The sequence below is a fragment of the Scophthalmus maximus genome, chromosome 9, assembly GCF_022379125.1.
Source record: "Scophthalmus maximus strain ysfricsl-2021 chromosome 9, ASM2237912v1, whole genome shotgun sequence".
Taxonomy (NCBI): domain Eukaryota; kingdom Metazoa; phylum Chordata; class Actinopteri; order Pleuronectiformes; family Scophthalmidae; genus Scophthalmus; species Scophthalmus maximus.
Window position 1 is genome coordinate 25,140,001 of NC_061523.1, and position 20,000 is coordinate 25,160,000.

General features: G+C 48.8%; 1 protein-coding gene and 1 long non-coding RNA gene across 5 annotated transcripts in view; one reads left to right on the top strand and one right to left on the bottom strand.

Annotated features, from left to right (window-relative positions):
- The window catches only part of LOC118319384, a 21,109-nt gene extending 8,203 nt beyond the window's left edge, over nucleotides 1–12,906 (top strand). For 2 of the 3 annotated variants that reach the window (XR_007031434.1, XR_004795975.2), the window contains 3 exons: nucleotides 7,700–7,858; nucleotides 9,614–9,757; nucleotides 12,671–12,906. This is a non-coding gene — a long non-coding RNA (uncharacterized LOC118319384). Of the gene's footprint in view, nucleotides 1–7,699; nucleotides 7,859–9,613; nucleotides 9,758–10,717; nucleotides 11,629–12,670 lie in introns of those variants that run through there. The other variant, XR_004795976.2, reaches the window with a different exon arrangement.
- The window catches only part of fat2 (FAT atypical cadherin 2), an 83,980-nt gene that overhangs the window by 14,223 nt on the left and 49,757 nt on the right, over nucleotides 1–20,000 (bottom strand). For both annotated transcript variants that reach the window (XM_035649747.2, XM_047334350.1), the window contains exons 17-24: nucleotides 17,968–18,179; nucleotides 16,238–16,375; nucleotides 15,979–16,122; nucleotides 14,472–14,669; nucleotides 12,711–13,311; nucleotides 12,122–12,322; nucleotides 9,632–9,789; nucleotides 2,838–3,294 (exon numbers count right to left, since the gene is read on the bottom strand). In XM_035649747.2, coding sequence (XP_035505640.2) covers nucleotides 2,838–3,294; nucleotides 9,632–9,789; nucleotides 12,122–12,322; nucleotides 12,711–13,311; nucleotides 14,472–14,669; nucleotides 15,979–16,122; nucleotides 16,238–16,375; nucleotides 17,968–18,179 — 2,109 coding nt within the window. The remainder of the gene's footprint in view (nucleotides 1–2,837; nucleotides 3,295–9,631; nucleotides 9,790–12,121; nucleotides 12,323–12,710; nucleotides 13,312–14,471; nucleotides 14,670–15,978; nucleotides 16,123–16,237; nucleotides 16,376–17,967; nucleotides 18,180–20,000) is intronic.

Below are 20,000 nucleotides of genomic sequence, written 5' to 3' on the forward strand. Positions count from 1 at the left end.
GGGGGGGGGGGAGGAGGAGGTCAAGGAGATATGGGGGAGCAAGATGGTGGAGGATCCTTGAAGGTGAGGACCAGGACCAGCTGGAGTCAGTTGATGGAGCCGAGCTCATAGAGGACGGAGTTTGGGCCCCGACATTTTGCCGCCGGATCATTTATATTTTCTCTACTTAGTTAAACACAATCAGAGAATATTCGGGGGGATCCGAACGCTAATTGGCGTCTGCGACGTCGCGTCACTCGAATATTGGTGCCAATGGTGCAAATTTCGCGTCATCCGTGTCATTGAGCGTTTTTGTGTTGTTGTTCTTTTGTTGTTGTCGTGTAGTATTAACGTGTGAGGTCAGAGGTCGTGATTATCCACCCGAGACATTTGCTGTCAAACGTTTGTAGAGTTCCATTATAAAGTTCAGTTATACAGTCTTCATCTGCTCATCCTCAGTAAAACAGTCGGGGACCACATATTAATATTCAACAGTAAAACAAGAAGGAAACAGCTTCATCGTCTCTGTCTGTTTACGTCGTCTGCACCTGGAGGATCTTTGGGGGAATAATATTTATTTACTTGTTCCGACATCACAGCCCCAGAATTTGAGATGATGAAATGTGATTCGACAGGACAGCGAGTCAAGTAAAACAAAACAGGCAGGAAGCTCATTTCATTTCTCTTTTCTTAATACTATACAAACGGAAAATAAAGGTATGATGCAGTTCAGTGACCTCACAGGTAAAAGCCGGAGGAGAGGAATCCCGACGGGCGGCAGGTTTGGTTCTGTTTGCTCAGATCCGTATCTCCTGCAGTTTGTTTTCATATCCACCGTCCAACAACAAGAACATATTGCCTGCACTCGACTCCGCGGCCTCACGGAGACTCATCCCCCCGCCGCTCTTTATCTGTGAAACTGCAGGCGTGAGCTTATCGGCTGTTCTGAGTAAATAATGAGTCAAATCCGCCAGACGGGACGTAATGCAACAAGAAGACAAAAGAGCGTGACACATGCAAAACCTCCTGCGTGTTTTTGGCCGGAGCCTAATTAGTGATTAACCTCAAACAGCAACGAGCGACACGAGACCTCCGAGGGTCAGATACAGGTCGATGAGGGACACGAGACCCCCGAGGGTCAGATACAGGTGGACGAGCGACACGAGACCCCCGAGGGTCAGATACAGGTCGATGAGGGACACGAGACCCCCGAGGGTCAGATACAGGTGGACGAGGGACACGAGACCCCCGAGGGTCAGATACAGGTGGACGAGCGACACGAGACCCCCGAGGGTCAGATACAGGTGGACGAGGGACACGAGACCCCCGAGGGTCAGGTACAGGTGGACGAGGGACACGAGACCCCCGAGGGTCAGATACAGGTGACGAGGGACACGAGACCCCCGAGGGTCAGATACAGGTGACGAGGGACACGAGACCCCCGAGGGTCAGGTACAGGTGGACGAGGGACACGAGACCCCCGAGGGTCAGATACAGGTGGACGAGGGACACGAGACCCCCGAGGATCAGGTACAGGTGGACGAGGGACACGAGACCCCCGAGGGTCAGATACAGGTGGACGAGGGACACGAGACCCCCGAGGGTCAGATACAGGTGGACGAGGGACACGAGACCCCCGAGGGTCAGGTACAGGTGGACGAGGGACACGAGACCCCCGAGGGTCAGATACAGGTGACGAGGGACACGAGACCCCCGAGGGTCAGATACAGGTGACGAGGGACACGAGACCCCCGAGGGTCAGGTACAGGTGGACGAGGGACACGAGACCCCCGAGGGTCAGATACAGGTGGACGAGGGACACGAGACCCCCGAGGATCAGGTACAGGTGGACGAGGGACACGAGACCCCCGAGGGTCAGATACAGGTGGACGAGGGACACGAGACCCCCGAGGGTCAGATACAGGTGGACGAGGGACACGAGACCCCCGAGGATCAGGTACAGGTGGACGAGGGACACGAGACCCCCGAGGGTCAGATACAGGTGGACGAGGGACACGAGACCCCCGAGGGTCAGATACAGGTGGACGAGGGACACGAGACCCCCGAGGGTCAGATACAGGTGGACGAGGGACACGAGACCCCCGAGGGTCAGATACAGGTGGACGAGGGACACGAGACCCCCGAGGGTCAGATACAGGTGGACGAGGGACACGAGACCCCCGAGGGTCAGATACAGGTGGACGAGGGACACGAGACCCCCGAGTAACGCGACGTGAAAATTTGCTTTGCGTTTGGTGTGAACGCATCTTAAGAAGGAAACTGCAACTGTCTTACAAAAGGCTCAAGGAAATAAAGTCCTGGTCTGTGGGACTGAGTGGGTTCGAGCTCGGTTCTTTGGAATCGTCGTTGGTCCTCAGGCAGTTTGGCTTCTGGAGGATTCAAATGAATCATCATCAAATCTGTCGCTTCGGTTTCAGCTTTTTTGGAAACGGCAGCCGAACCTGTTCATCACATTATTTCATTTTATTTCTGTGTGAAGTACAAATCAGCTGCTGTGAAGAACTAAGGACTGTTTTTATTGCAGAAAAACAGTTTGTTTGGTTTTTATTAAGTTATTCTTTTATTTTAGATTCACTGTTTCTGTAACGTTTAAGTAAAATATGCAGAATTATTGCAAGTAGCAGCTTCTTAGAACTGATAATCGGATGCTTTTCAAATACGATCAAATAAACGGAATATATGTTAGTGTCGGACGCATGGCTCGAATAAAACCAGTTAGATGAACACATTTCTTGGAACTGTGGAAAATGTTTCACTACTTTCTGACAGTTTCTTAGCTGGAGGTCAAACTGAAGTCAAATTCATTCGACATCACATCCTGTGACTCGTCAACTCACCTCCGGCGGCGTCCTCCTCGCAGGCCCCTCCGTTCTGACACGGGTTGTTGTTGTCGCAGGCGCCCGCCCCGCTGCAGCACTGGTACACCCCGAACGCCCTCCTGCTCCCCGGCCCCGCCCACTCCGCCGCGTCGCCCACTCTGATTGGCTGCCCGTTGAGCTCCAGGCCCTCCAGGCAGCCGTCGAAGTCCGGCGCGTGGCCGCGGACCTCGGGCGCAGGGCCCTGGGCGAGCGAGGCGAAGAGCAGGGCGCCGTGGGAGCGCGTCATCCGGCACGGCTCGGTCAGGGCGGCGGCGGTCGGGTGCTGCCGGTCCAGGGTCAGCCTCAGGCCGGTGGAGTTGACCTCCAGCAGGACGCTGTGCCACCGGCCGTCCGACACGGCGGCGGATCTGACGAGCAGCGAACCGGGGGCGGAGCTTCCACAGCGGAACCCGAAGTGCAGCTCTCCAGCGGTCACCTGAGGACGGAGAAGGAGGGAAGGTTGACGAGGCCAGTTCCCTTTCAGGCCACAAGATAAGAAGCAACAAAGTTCTTTTATTGAGTCGATGCAACGCGAAGGAGCTCGGCCACGTACCCTTGAGAGAGTCGAGTTCGATACGATCGAGAACATTCTCTTATCAGCGACGTCGACGCTCGAGATGAATCCTCGCTTTATGTAAACAGCATTGTTTACTACTACTTTAATGAGAAAAGCTTCCAGGGTGGCGGGAGAGGAAGAGTGGAACCAAGTTACTGTTTTCATCTATTTCTCTTTGATTCCACATGATCGTAAATCAAAGTGATAATCTCTGTGAGCGTACTCCTGTTGGTTTCTCTTATTACAAGAAACACAACTGACCCTTTAATTGAACAGACTTCGTCTTCAGAGGAAACTCTGGTAAAGTTTTTCAGTATTATTATTATTATTATTATCAGTATTTTGTGTTTTCACGTCTTCGGGGTGATTTTTTAAATGTATATATTACTTTCCTTTTCTTTACAACTTATTCAATTAATCAGAGTCGAGACATTTCCAATTACAAATAACCAATAAAAAAAATCCAAAACCATTCAGATGTGAATAGGAGCTGTGAAGCTGCGTTCACGCCGAACGCAGGTTTTCGTGATGCGTTACTCTCGCGATTATTCGTCTTTACCTCGCGACTATCCGACTGGAAATTTGCGTCTTCTCGCGTCTTGACTTTGACTTTGTATGAACTCTCATCGGGCGTAACACGCATGACAAGTTTTCAGCCGTTTGACATTTTCCAACATCTGGTGCCTGACGCTGACTTTAAATTGTGCTCATCAACGTTGTTCGTTGGTTCATGGTTATGAATGATGACATCTCGGTTACGACGAGGCAACGTTTCTAAATCTGAACCAATAATCTCATCGGTGTCGAGAGAAACACAGCGAACGCACTCGTCCACCACCTCATGTTGCTGATGTTCACCGTGTTCACCACACACACACACACACACACACACACACACACACACACACACACACACACACACACACACACACACACACACACACACACACACACACACACACACACACACTCACACACACACACACACACACACACACTCACGCTCACATATTTATTCAGCATTTCATCAACACCCGCGGCAGCCTCTATACGTTTCCGCGCGCTCAGCATTCTGTCAAACTAACAAGCCGGCAGCTTTTATCTGTTCATGTTTCCTTTACATAACGTGCGGCTCCTCGTATCTTCTCTATTAAATACGCAGAGTGTGTGTTTTGCAAATTGAAGACCATCGCCCCCCCGTTGGACGTCGGAGGCTGCGGGCGATGCATTATTGATACCGACCCGCTCGGCCCTGCTCCTTCACGAAGAGCTTTTGTTTTATTTCATCTTCTTGGGGTTTTCACGTCTCATGCTCAGCATTCAGGCCGATGCTGGTTCACACTCGAAGGATTCTGTTTGATTTCCTGAGGCAGCGGGGGGGAAACAAACAAGCAAACAGGAGTGATTCATTTTGGAGGGATGGACCTGCAAAACTCTTTTCATGGAGGGTGAGGAGGGAGAGGAGGGAGAAGGAAGAGGAGAAGAGGGAGGAGGGAGAGGAGGGAGGAAGAAGAGGAGGGAGGAGGAAGAGGAGGGAGGAGGAGGAGGAAGAGGAGGGAGGAGGAAGAGGATGGAGGAGGGAGAGGAGGGAGGAGGGAGAGGAGGGAGAGGAGGGAGGAGAGGAGGGAGGAGGGAGGAGGAAGAGGAGGGAGAGGAGGGAGAAGGAAGAGGAGAAGAGGGAGGAGGGAGAGGAGGGAGAAGGAAGAGGAGAAGAGGGAGGAGGGAGAGGAGGGAGGAGGAAGAGGAGGGAGGAGGAAGAGGAGGGAGGAGGAGGAGGAAGAGGATGGAGGAGGAAGAGGAGGGAGGAGGAGGAGGAAGAGGAGGGAGGAGGAAGAGGATGGAGGAGGGAGAGGAGGGAGGAGAGGAGGGAGGAGGGAGGAGGAAGAGGAGGGAGAGGAGGGAGAAGGAAGAGGAGAAGAGGGAGGAGGGAGAGGAGGGAGGAGGAAGAGGAGGGAGGAGGAGGAGGAAGAGGAGGGAGGAGGAAGAGGATGGAGGAGGGAGAGGAGGGAGGAGGGAGGAGGAGGAGGAAGAGGAGGGAGAGGAGAGGATAGAGGAGGGAGGAGGGAGAGGAGAGAGAAGGAAGAGGAGAAGAGGGAGGAGGGAGAGGAGGGAGGAGGAAGAGGAGGGAGGAGGAGGAGGAAGAGGAGGGAGGAGGAAGAGGATGGAGGAGGGAGAGGAGGGAGGAGGGAGGAGGAGGAGGAAGAGGAGGGAGAGGAGAGGATAGAGGAGGGAGGAGGGAGAGGAGAGAGAAGGAAGAGGAGGGAGAGGAGGGAGAAGGAAGAGGAGGGAGAGGAGGGAGAAGGAAGAGGAGGGAGGAGGGAGAGGAGGGAGGAGGGAGAGGAGGGAGAGGGAGGAGGGAGAGGAGGGAGAGGAGGGAGTAGGAAGAGGAGGGAGGAGAGGAGGGAGGAGGGAGAGAGAGGAGGGAGGAGAGGAGGGAGGAGAGGAGGGAGGAGAGGAGGGAGGAGGGAGAGAGAGGAGGGAGGAGAGGAGGGACTGGTGGAGTCTGATATTTAAAGAGAGATCGCGCAGTTTGATTCAGTGAGGTGTTTTTTTTTTTTACAGTATCAGCACAGCTGATGCTCCGTGTCAAGTCCAACTCCGCAGGGACTGAAGCTCCACGGCATCAGAGACTCATGATTCAATAAATCACCAACTCCGAGACGCCGCAAGCTTCCTGAGGGGAGCTTTGACACACACACACACACACACACACACACACACACACACACACACACACACCTCAGCAGAGATGAGGCGTGCTCACTTTGTAGTTGTAGATACTAAAAATTTGCAACGGGGGAATAGCACTAGCATCTGTGCCGACATTTACGCAGCATACTAATATGGAACTGAATGAAATCTTCATGCACTGTTCCATTAATGGAGCTGGGGAGAAATTGAGTCTAGTAGAAACTGATGTACAGTGAGTCTGTTCCAGAAGTGTCGTCCGGTCGACTGACGGTTTGAGGAAGGTCGAGGAACGAATCTCTCGAACCAACAGATATCGGATCATCAGCTGTAATTAATGAATATGACTCGACTGGTCTCATGAATAAAATGTACACGTATCTGTGGAATCAGATGAAAGTTCTTCAGGGAGTTGTCTGCGGACAGATTGTAAAACATCCCGAGACAAATCAATAATTTCTTAAAAAGGGCCGTCGACACGACTGCACCAAAAAGTCCAGAGGCTGATGAGCACCTCATTAATATCGCAGCTCATAAAACCCGAGTCCTCCCTGAGGCGGAGTGTGGATGTGTGGACAACTGGAAGGTCATCCAGGTGTCGGAGCCAAAGGAGGAGAGACCGACTCCCAGAGGCCGACCGACTGGAACAAACATGAAACACGTCCCGGGGCAAAGACGGCGAACGCCTTCCTGCCCTGTCGGGGGGTCGGGGAGATAAAAAGCCGCGTTGACGTGAAAGTCAATCACGTTTATGTTGCAGCAGCCGGAAGGAGAGATGCGTGTCGGTGCGCGGTGGTCACACACAACCGCCACTTCTCATCGTCTGACGATTGGCAGCGGCGAAATAGGTCCGAACTTAGATCTGTCTTTAAAACCAAGCGGGCGAGGGACTTCTCAGATGAACAGGTGTTCATCTTGAAGCGTTTCTTTTCTCACAATGAATCGGGCAGGGACCCTGTCAGAAAAATATGTTTTATAACTAGTTAAAAAGAACATGCTGATCGTAGAGAGAACAGTCTGTATTGGTGTCTTGTATAGAGACGTGATGTCGTGGTCACTGTTGTCCACTAGAGAGGCAGAAACACCTCATGCATGACCTTGGAATGTGACTCAGGAAACTCAGGAGCTGCCATTAACTTTGTCTGTAAATAAGTAACACACAGATGTACATTGTAAAGGGGAACCGCCCATCTTTCTAAATATCCTTGCATCGCCTGTATTCGTCGGACGGCCTCAGTACTCCGACACTGTGCTGCTGTATTGACTTGTCCCCTTGCAGCAAGAATATATGTCTGTATTAAATGTTACTGTTTGCCTAGAAACCGAACTCAACTTTCTGTGTTCATTTCAGATTATTCTAACAGAGGACGAGCTCCGACACGCAGGAGGAGGAAGCTCCACAAAGACTGAGCGTGTGTTTGAAGTTTTTTCCGAGAATCAGAACGATTGAATATTCTGCCCGAGCACACGGAGAAGAGCCCCCAAGGGGGGGGGGGCAAAGACGGGTTTTTTTTTTATTTAGAGAATAATTCATGTCTCACAAAGAATACAACAATTGATTATTCTCTTTCTGTGTTTCTTTAACGTGGTACTGTAGATGGATCTCTCTCTCCCTTGACGATAGAAAAAAATCAATCAATAAATCCTGACGACTGCCAGCTTTTCCAGGAGGGAGAAGTTGTGGCACGCGGCTCACGTGCTGCGCTCAGAGCCGGCGGTCACGTCAAAGAGGCATCGACGGGCCGGAAACAAGCAGGTGAGTAACAAACCAGCACACGATAGAGATAAAGGAAACACCTGGTCGTCTGCGGTGCCTGGCGAGAGACAGTTCGTTCATGGCGGGTCACGTTAAATATCGCCGCCGCAATGAATTGTGGGTCGTCTGTTCCACCTTTCCTCTCGCATAGGAAGCTCCGGTGTGTCCTCTGCTTAAGGAGCATCGAAGCTCCTTTCCTATGCATTTAGAGAATCTGAACATCATCATGGAGCCGACCTCCCATAAACCTTTTCATCTGTGCAACATCTTTTCAACCGCAGATGAAATTGTTGCCTCCCAAAGGGAGGATTTGCTGTCTCCAGAAGATTTGGATCGTTTCCTTCTATTCAATCAGTGTGTGCGTTCGTGTTCCCAGCAAGATTTAGGCTTAGAATTTATTCATACGTGGCTGAACTGTTTTATTGTCGAAGCGCGAACCTCACATCGTATATTGAACCGAATCGTGAGAGATGACTGTGTCGTGAGTGTTTCCTGCCACGGACGGATGTGTTTCTTGCAGCGAACACAGAAAAGGACAAACGGACATTAGACGCGGTTCGTGAGACCAGATGTCACATACGTCAAAGAACGTGACACCGATAACGCGGCAGCTGGCTCAAAGGGGCAAATGTAATATCGACATTTGAGATGGTATCAGCTTCTGCAGCAGTGGAGCATCCGTATTATTTATGAATCTGAGCTGGACACGTTATGTTGTAAATGAAAAGCTTCACTCGTGGTTCTCTGTTTTCCCCCCGGCGACAGACTCGCCTGGATTAAATCAGCGGCGCTCAGATTGTATGGATAGTGAGTTAATGTCAAACGACAACATTACAGTAACAGTATCCAACAATTAGGAGGAGATTTAATCTCTGCGCCGCAGCAACATGAATTATCGCCGGCTCAAATGAATGTAAATATAGATTTTTTTCCTTCAGTTGTAATCAAACTGCTTCACACTGTGTGTGTGTGTGTGTGTGTGTGTGTGTGTGTGTGTGTGTGTGTGTGTTGTGACAAACCAAGAGAACACGAGGAGCTTGTTGTATCACGGTTCGTCCTTGGACACCTTTTAAAGAGCGACGGGGCTTTTTGCCTCGCACGGACAGAACAAACCTTTCTTTACTTCCTCGTCCTTGGACCGGTCTTCAGAGAAGGCAGAGTTCGTAGACAACAACTGACTTGTGAACCTGTGCACATTTTACGTATCAGGTTCGTACGCCTTTTGAGTTTGACCAAGTACTGACCGAGAGCGTCTAGTCCTGCTGAAAGGAAACAAAGACGTTGTGGGGCCACAACACGGTGAGAGGTCGCAGCATGACTGGCTTTTACAGTAGATTGGTGTTTACGTTTCCTCAGATATTTGCGGGAAAGCGCAAGAAGAGAGGAACCGACGTTGACCACACCCAGCGTTCAAATGCGGTTAAAGTGCAAAATCCAAAGAAAATACGTGAGGCGTTACGTCGAACATGACAACACCATGAGCAAGTGCTGAAACAATCATTCTTACGTGTTGTCGGCCTCAGACATAACCTCAAGGTGGCCTAACGTCACGTATGTGTTCGTGAATCTAGCTCGTCGTTTAAGGAGAAAATGAAAAGTAAATCAAGTTCGATTATCTGTGTGTCGCAGCCAAACTTCAAACCGTGACGAGTTGAGCAGATGAAGCCGCTCTGAGAAACGCACTGGGCGGAGCGTCACCGAGTCATTTCACATGGGGGACGTTTGGCTAACTCCCTTCTCCGTCTTCCCAAGCAGCCTCGGGGGGACACGTACCTGTAAGACGCCCCAGTCGCTGGTGCCGTTGGTGGACGCGATGAGGCCCTGCTCCTGGAACGTCTTGAACCTCAGCGACAGTTTGAACTGCTGCTCGTCTTCATCCATCCCGTGAAGATAATTCAGGTAGGACTTACCGTCGAACCTCACTGCCGACTCTGAAACACAGAAACATACGAAAAACCATGAGCTGCAGACAACAACACCCAGTTATTTCAGATCTTTGATGGAGAACTTATATTTGCAGGTTTTCTGTCATATTAGTCATAAATCAATGGGTTTTAGCTTTTTGTTCAGACGAGACAAGTCATTAAGAGACGTCACCTCGTCGCATTCTTAGTCTTCATCCTACTAATTTTAGATTCCCAGTCTTTTGTCCTTATCTGTGTGTAATTTTTGTACTTTTCTGGCGGCATCTGGTGGTAAAGTGTCAAACCGCAACCAGCCGAGCGACCGACAGGGGACACTTTATGGAGGCGCACCACTGATTCCATTTCCTGGTTTCCGACAGTGTCTGAATATTCAACGTTAACGCGACGTGTTCTGGACGTTTAGTTCAACAAGCGTATTCAACATGACGTAGAAACATGAGACTCACACGGAGGTCGGTCCACCTCATGAACTATATCTAACTCACATATGAACATAGTTATGGACAATATATTCAGTTACTGTGAATAAGTTCTTATAAATATTACACACTGCAGCTTTAAAGCAGAACAAAAACTCTCCACCTTCAGGCCGATGAAACGCGCTCTGAACTGAACTTAATGTGTTTTTTCACATCTGACTGCAAGAGGCAAAAAAAATACTACAGAACAGAAAAGAACTGTTTTCATTTTATGTGATCTCTTTTGCTGGAAAACTGCCAGAAGCTGAAAAACAAAAAACGCCCAGAAGCAAAAAATACAAGAAGGAGTGATCAGTGACGAGCATCATCAGCAGAAACGAAGAGAAGAAGAAAGGACTTGACGAACGACGAAGTGAATTCGTGAATGGACGGATCAATGAGGAGTCCGGCGGCGAAAGGGAGCCGAGTCAGTGTTCAGACAAAACTTCTTCTTCTTCTGCCTTTTCTTCTTTCAGATGAAACTTCAATGACGCCTCGGTTCTTGGATGAAGGTGAAACGTCGTCAGGAGATGACGACCGAGTCCAGCGGTTGTGTTCGGTTGCCGTGGCGTGCTGAACTGAAGTGGCCCCGGAGCACACTGAAAGTTTTGCGAGATCTCGCAAAAGTACTTTAAAAAACAGCAGCTCTCGTTTTGACCTTGTGGCTCCACAGAGGAAAAACAACCCTGACGCTTGATGCAGATCATCAGACGGGACTTCCCTGTTCGCGTCTCATACATCCATTGAATACAACTTAATAATCAAACATTAAATTAGTAAAAATGGTTCAATCTCTAGTTTCAAGTCTTCTTCAATAGTCATTAAAAAAAGGGTCATAAATCAATAATCCACTGATCTCATTGCTGTCGACTCTTTTAAAGGACTGGACTTTTCTCTACAGATCAGTAAACATATCATGAGAACGCCTCAGAAGTCTCTGGAGACGACAACATCAAGTAGTTAACATCTGCTGTCGTGTCTTCGTACGTTGACGGTATTTTTCTCATTAGGTTCTTTGAAGAACCTGAACAATGGAGACAGCAAGATGTTAAAGAGCACAAACTGTGTATTTGACCGTCACGCATCACCTTCTTATCGCCAAACCTCACAACTGGAGTCTGACTGAGTCAAAATACACAGAGAAGATGTCCCAGAGGAGACGGCACCGAGACGCTCGCTCTGTTTTTAATCCTCGCAGGAATGCCGACACGAGTCACGCTGCCCGGATGTTCTGGAAGCTGATGACGGCAACACACGCATGTTCTCGTCTCATGTCGAACCCGAGGGATGTTCTCCACCAGAGGTGAAGAAGAGGAGGGATCTTTGATCTCAGACTAAACAGAAAACAAATCCAGAAATAAGATAATGAAAAACATCTGGAAACGCATCTTTTCCTCGGTTTAAGATTACAAACAGATGAAAGTTATAGCACAATATTTTGGGATTAAACTTTTGACTCAGAGTTTCTTAAACTTAAAATACTGTATAAATAACATGAAATAAAATACTATTTAGAAGAACTTATTCACAGAAACTGAATATATTGTCCATAACTATGTTCATATGTGAGTTAAATCTAGTTCCATGAGGTGGAGCGACCTCCGTGTGAGTCTCCATGTTTCTACGTCGTGTTGAATACGGTTGTTGAACTTAACGCTCCAGAATACGTCGCGTTCACGTTGAATTTTCAGACGCTGACAGAAACAGGAAATGGAATCGTCTGGTGCGCCGCCATAAAGTGTCCCCTGTCGGTCGCTCAGTTGGTTGCGGTTTGCAACTTTACCACCAGATGGCGCCAGAAATGTACAAAAATTACACACTAAGGTTTACTTATCCCAACTAACACACACACACACACACACACACACACACACACATACCGTTACAGGGGCAGACGCTCTCCCAGCTGTGCTGCGGGGTGATGTAACCAGCTCTGGCGGTGCTGAAGTGGCCCAGCCTCTCACCCGTCAGCCGGACGGCGTTCCTGCAGCCTCGCGGCGGGCAGCTGGAGCCCAGACACCCGTTGTGGCTCACCCGGGGGATGCTCAGGCCCAGAGAGTCCTCCAGGTTGGAGATCACGACTGCATATGGGGGGGGGGAGACACACTTTCAGACGGAGACTCTTCATCTGATGTGCTGGTTGATATCTGCATAATTGATGATTTGCCATTTCCCTCCATTAGAAGTGAACCGCCGGTGCGTTAAATGTGATGGGCTCAGTTTGATGTGCTGCATATAAATTCCCGTCAGTCCCGGTCAACCCCTCGACATTAAAATCCAATCAACTTTCAATCACGGGCCCTCTGGAAAGAGTTCACCATATGAAAGGCTGCTCAAGTTCATACCTTTAATTTGATCACAATTATGACTTTTTAACTCACAATGTGTTCTCATGGTTTCAGTTGTTTGTTTTCTTCTATCTTGAACAGGATTCGTTTGAATTTCAAGTGTTTTGAAGCGTTTGCTCACCTGCGAGTCGGCTGGTCGGCAGCGTCTGGACGAGTCCGCTCCTCTGCCTCCAGACCAGCAGGGCCTCCAGGGCCTGGGCGTCGTGCTGCCGCTGCAGGCTGGCCAGGTGCAGCTCCTGCCTGGGTAAACCCAGAGCTTCGCTCAGGCTGCGCTGGAGGCCTCTCCAGTGATCTCCCAGGAACTCCTCGGGCGACATCCCGACCAAATGCAGCGTCAGGCCCGAGTCCAGCGACCTCTGGTCGGCCGCCCACACGTGAACTCTGACCCCGGTCCACACGCTGAACTTGCCGTCGGTCACGCTGACGTTGAGCGAATAGGAGCCCTCCTCCAGGTTCTCGTCCGCCCAGATCTTACCGTCAGCCAGGTCGACCGAGAACCTTCCTCCGTCTGGGGTTTCCGACACCAGCTTGTAGGCCAGCACGTCCTGCGGGTCCTGGTCCGAGGCGTGGAGCCGCCCGATGACCCGGTTGGCGAACAGGCCTCCGGAGGTGGTGATGAAAACCTCCAGAGGCACCACGGAGGGAGGATACCTGCTCTGCTCGGTGACGTTGATGTTGACCACACAGATGGAGGAGAGGGGCGGGAGGCCGCTGTCCGTCACCTGAAGAAAGAACAAGGATCATTCCTGCTGACATCTCAACATGATTATGAAGAATCCCAGTTGATTTTTGTAACGGTGAGACGCCAGTTCCTCACGACGTGTTGTCCGCTGCTTCGTGTCTACGAATGTGTGAATACATGTAGTTTAAAATACTTTAATGAGGTAAAGAGTTATGTTCATACTCGGTTCGTAATCTCGTGTTTATCTCGCAACCCATCGATCCCCAGGTGCAGAACCGCTGCACTGGATCATCGTCAGCGTTTTACGAAAAACGTCCACAGTTTGTTTTCAGGTCCCCGAAAAAAATTAATCAAAGGAATCAATTCTTTCGTCTGCGAAGAAAAAGAAACTGAGCTGATCAGTGAACGGGTCATGAGTCACAATGGTTATTGACAAAGACATAACTGGTATGATGCAGTTGCTGAGTGTGTCGATTACATTTCTCTGCTTTGCGCCCGGTGGGAATCTGTGGCCAACAACTAGTTTTGAAGTATTGATATGGTGAAAAAGCATTAAATAAGAAGTCAAAAGTTTTAAACCCCCAAATTATATTTGAAATCCATGCAATGCTCTGCAATGTTCTTCATCTCGCCTCCAACGCTGCAACCTCATAATCACCTTTTTCTTCACATTTTCCCTGAAGAGCGTCCAGTCGAACTCTGTGCTGCAGCGTTTGCAGCTAAAGAAGTTAAATCAATCTCAACGTCTTCATAACCCAGATCGATTTTCACGAGCGCTGCAGGACAACATGGACAGGGACATGGAGGAGGCGTGACTCCGCGTCCAATCAACGATCAGGACGCACGGCAGCTATTGGCAGATTTAACTGCCCAGCAAATCGTTTTGGAGCGAAAAGGCGGCACACGACTCTCAGCTCGGGAGGTTTTCTGATTCACGGGGGACAATAAAAACGACTCTGCCGCGCAGTGCCGTCAGCAACGCGGCAGCCGAGGCCACGGGGGCGTTAACCGCCGAACCAGGATTTACAATAAATTTACAATAAAGCAGATTCCTGCAAAGACATGTTGAGATCTGACAGACGATAACACGAGAGATGAAAAGGTCGAGGTCGAGGTCGAGTGGCAACCATGGACGCAGTGTGTGTGTGTGTGTGTGTGTGTGTGTGTGTGTGTGACTCTGTTCTCACGGCCTCTCCTCACCTGTATCTTGAGCTGGTGGTTCGCTCGGACCTTCTTCCTGAGCGGAGCGGAGAGCGACAGCAGGCCGCCCTGGTCCACGTGGAAGCGGCGGTCCTCGTCGCCACTGACGATGTGGAAGGAGAAAGGCGGGCCGTTCCTCGGCGTGTCCTTGTCCGTCACCACGAGCTGCAGGACGCCGCTGCCGACCGACTCGCCCTCCTGCAAGGAGACGGGGTTCAGAAGTTAAGCGGCTGCACTTATTATATTCATATATAATATATACATCGCCGATGTCCGACAAAGAACGGGTGGATGTTGACTGGTTGTCTTTACTTGTGCGTGCAAACACAAACGATGCGGCGGACAAACTTGTGCGAGTAGCGCAACGCTAAATCCCAAAGTTTGGTGTGAACGCAGCATAATGGTTGTGCAGGGAAGATAAAAATGGAGGCCGGGACAGGGAGTTCAACCTCTGCGGCTCATACAACAGGTTCAGGTTTTCTTGTGGAGATCAAGAAACCACAGACGTAGTGACCGGGTCCGGAGAATGTGTCTGAAGCCTGTATTCTGTGTACTGACCAGCAGAGGGCGACTCTACTTCTATACTTGATTTATAAACGTCAGTAAAACATTTTCCTGAGGAGTTTATGGTTCAATCTCTTCTTCAATACATGATGTTCATTTTGTACATTATAGTCCACTAACAGTCAAATAGACCATAAAGCACCGGATGTATTGGGGGCGTGGCTACATTGTGATTGTCAGCTGGTACCGTCCAATGGGGGCATGGTTGCAGGTGGAGGAGCTCTCAGGCAGGCCACGCCCCCAAAATTAGAAACTCAAGGCTTTAAGCATCACACACACACACACACACACACACACACACACACACACACACACACACACACACCACGCTGAGTTGGAGAAGGAGAATAGATTCGACTGATATAAAACCACTGATCTTCAGGGATTTCTCTTTGATTATCTGTAGCAGTTAATTCATCCGTCTCCGTTAGGTCCTCATCGTGTCGTCTGGAGCGGAGCCGGTGAAGACGCTTTCACAGTCTGACTCCCCAAACTAGGGGATCAATGACTGTAAATGAAGATGGACGATGCGTCTCCACTTCCTCCAACTGAACAATACCGACGGCAAAATATCTCGGAACCGGGCGCCGCCATGTCGCACATCCGACGTCATGTGGTAACGATCGTGGAGCTGCGGCATCGAGGTCCAACTGATACACAAGCTCGACCGATCGCAGGTTTTCATATATTATATTTATATTTGACGCGTACTTTCACTTTTTAGTCCCGTCCACGTCCCATCTGCTAACATGGAGGAGGCGGGGTTTATGAGCTGTACTGCAGCCACACCACCAGGGGGCGAAGCAGGTTTTATTTTTCGTGGCTCGACCTTTGGGGCTAACTCACGTCGTCCTTCTTTACAAACATATGTTTCATCAAAAACTCCAAATGTGAGTGTGTGAGTGGTCGTGCGACGTGGTCGGAGGTGTTCAGGTGGACAAACCTGCAGCAGCAGACTGTGGTCGACCCGGGAGAAGACCGGCGGGTTGTCGTTGACGTCGCTGACGGAGATGGTGACGAGCGCCGCGGACGACAGCGGAGGGTTTCCTTCATCTGCCGCCTGCACCGTCAGAGAGTAATGAGGGATCTGAACGGGCGAGAGAGACGGAATTCACATTATTGCAAAATAAAAAAAATTGTGAAATGAAACAATATGAAACCAACATTCATTTGTAATGTCTATGAATGGGACGTGCACTGACCTCCTCCCTGTCCACGGCGGTGCGGACGGTGATTTCTCCGCTGCGCGGGTGAATAGAGAACTGCTGCAGAGGGTCTCCGCTCACGATGGAGTAACGCAGCAGGTTGTTGACGGGACCGTCCTGATCGGTGGCTGTGACCTGGACAGACGAGCAACCTTTTCTCATTTCAGGCAAAAATAAATGATCTTGTGTCGCGCTCGATTCTATAGTTCAAGTTTGCGTGAGTGACAGACGAGAGACGCTGATTTGGTTTCACGACGTCGGGTCACGTGAATGTGTTTGGAGCTCAAATGTTTCGACCAGAGCGCGTGAACTCAGCATCTTCCTTTGCAGTGACACAGTGACTGTGACGCTTAGAAGTTAGATTTTATGGGAGGATAATGTTTGCTCAGCTTTAAACTTCACACCTTGACAACTCTTTTGTTTTGAACTCGGTAACGTCGTATTAACGTCTCTTTAATCCTTCAGCCGTACTTTGAGCTTGTTTGTGTCTTTTTCAATCCTTCAATTTTTTAATATTCAAAGAGGAAAAACTTGGTGTCAACAAAAGACAAAGAAGGAGATGGAGATGTCTTCTCCTCCGCTCCATCCGGTTCCCTTTTCTTCCATCTTCATTTCTACGGGTTGAGCTCAGTATGAGAATAAAAACCCTGTTTTCTCCTCATGACCGAGGAGCCGAACAGTTTAAAGCAGTCGAGACGGCGACGTGGTGCAGTTAGAGGGAGAAAATGGAACATGGGGGGCGGAGGAAGAGAAATGTCAAATATGAAACCATGTGATTTAAGACTCGTCTTCCGACCATCAGCGAGCAACTGAGCTGTCTTATTGCCGCGTTATCTCAGTCTGACGGCTGACATGTTGTGAGATAACTGCGTGTGTGTGTGTGTGTGTGTGTGTGTGTTTCAACAGGTTTTTTTCTCATCAATAGATTTGCCAGGTCTTCTCGTACAGCCTTGATGTTATTGTATGTGTATGTGTTGAATTATCAATGTATGATTCAGTGTTTTTGTCTTAAACTTGTTTTGAACCCTAATTGTCTGTGTGTGTGTGTGTGTGTGTGTGTGTGTGTGTGTGTGTGTGTGTGTGTGTGAAATATGAACCGTGGCACCTAGGACTTATATATTAAATTCACAATTCACTGATTCAATTAGAGATTACTTATGTTTCTGTGTCTAAGATGTATGAATGTGCCGCGTACTCGTACTCTTGTGTGCACTCTCGATAAAGGACATTCATTTATTTAATGTAACCTTCACTCGCTGGAGTGCGACGCAGGTATTGAAGTAAACTTTTCCCAATAAGAATATGTAAATGATTCTGCTTCCGAAAACATCTCGTGTAAGCGGCACGTGCCGCCTTTACCGACGCGCTCAGACGTGACGTTTCTCCCGGCATTCTGAAGATCGACCATCGTCGTATCAATCCGTGTGTTTGTTAAGGATTAATGCTGCGTTGAACTTCAATAGGGTTCGATCACAATGAAGAATGTATCGGTTTCAAAACAGTAAATCTTTACAACGTCAAGATTCCCGAGGCAACTGTACAACCAATCACGTCGCGATCTCTTTATCGTGCTGTGGCCACTACAACGCGGCCGCCGCCGTACAGCAGCTCACCATTCCACTTCCTGTTCAGAGAGTTCAGTCTCTCAACCAATGTATTCAGACGATTTTTAATTCATCTTATGACACTTATTCCGTTCCCTCCGTGGCCTGTTCCCCGGCCTCTACCTTCATCACCAGGCTCCCGGGCGTCACGTCCTCCCAGATCTCGGCGCTGTAGTCGCCCCGGCCGAACGCCGGCGTGTTGTCGTTCACGTCCGTCACGTTGACGATAACCGTGGTGATGTCGCTGAGCGACGACTTGCCGCGACTCCCCTCCACGGACAGGAAGTGCTCCCGGGAAACTTCGAAGTCCAGCGGAGCGGCGAGGGTGAGGACGCCTGCGGACCACAAGAGGAAAACTCTGCATTATTACAAGTACAGTTTCCATTTGACCCGTTGGTACAAGAACATACGGATATTTTTCCTTTCTGCCTTTGGTTTATATTTTCGTGTACAGCGATTTTCTGATAATGATACAGGAGTTGTTCATTTGAAACGCTCACAGTAACATCCCGTAGACGAAATACGAGGCTCATTAAGCTGCAGAAGGAAAACACAAGTTTGTTCCGTGTAGTTCTACGACCTCTTCGCCGGCGGGTCCGTCATTACAAATTCATGTTCCCGGGCGGAAAACTCTGTCAAAGTCGCTGAACCTTCTTACAAAAGTCAAGTCAACACTTCAAGTTGCGCATTAATAATTTATTAGTGTATATTCATGAAAACGTTGAAGAAAAGACGTGCATTTATATTTTACATTAGAAAATCTGTTTATTTTCTTAATTCAAGTTCTGCATGTGGGGGAATTTATGTTTTCATTTTATTTATAGTGATTTATTAACGGAGACATATTCTGCTTTTTTCATTTTTTCTTTTTCCTCTAGTTTCTCTTGCCAGATTAAAATTATGAAACGGAATACGAGCAAAATATGTTAATGGTTAAAAAAACAAGCCTCAATTTCAATTCTAATGTCAGAAAACTGTCAACAAAATCTTAAGGATCATTGCCATTTTTTAGTTTTTTCTTTAAAAATACATATACAGTATATAGATATATCTATCTATATGTATCAGCTGAAATTTTGGTACTGGACATTTTATACTCATCAGGAATGAGAAAAGCATCGGCCCTAGAGATCCATACTGATCCAGCTGTAATTATCGCCATGATGTTCTTTCTTTCATTACTTATTTGACGACAATATTTTCGCCTCTATGGAGCTTGATTGCAAACGTTTATACTTAATAATAAGCAGTTTTGACAATAAACATATTGAATCCATCAAAACTTCCACCTGCGCGAGATAATGTTTGTGTCAATTAGCTTTTTTTTTTCTTCATTTTTTCATCTCGTCAAGTCCAAAACCAATTTAATGAAGATTTCACAAAAAAGAAAGTGAAAATTCACAAACGTTTACTTTTAATAATGAGTTAATGGTTTTTCAAAAAGTCTGTGCAGGAGCAGACTTGACCTCTGTGACCTTCTGGCTCAGATCAATGATTCATAACGACGTGACTCCTCGTTCAGATCTTATATTCTGTGCGTTTCCAAACCCCCCCCCCCCCCCCCCCCCCCCGCCCCCCCCCCCATGTGCAAACTGCTGCTAACGTTCCTCGCTCGAACGCCCATCCGTTGGAATGCAGAACGTCTCTTACGCGGTGACAGGCGTGATGAGCTCTCTAAAATGAATGTGCTCATGGCACAGACAAGAAGCTTCTATGAATAATATCCAACCCGACGTCAGGCGAGTGTGTGTGTGTGTGTGTGTGGTTTCATGTGTCATCTGTGGTGAACTCGTACACATCGCTCAGCCCAACGAAGCTGCGAGTTTAACCTTTCAGGAACTACAAATCTCTCCACAGCTGACTGCTGCTCTCGTGTGCGATCCGTCATCCACATGTGAAGTCTGACGCCTCTTTTATCGCCGCCATAAACTGAGGTAAGAGTCTCTCAAGGGACAAATACTGTGTCATGTACACTTCTGGTTGTGTGTGTGTGTGTGTGTGTGTGTGTGTCCTCAAGTCCTCATTTATCTGATCCGCTGTGAACCTGCAGAACTATTAACAGCGAGACGTTCTCACCTCCTGCCCTCTCTCTCTCTCTCTCTCTCTCTCCCTCGTTTCTGAATGTTTTCTCCGGTTATGAAATATGACGCGTCTCT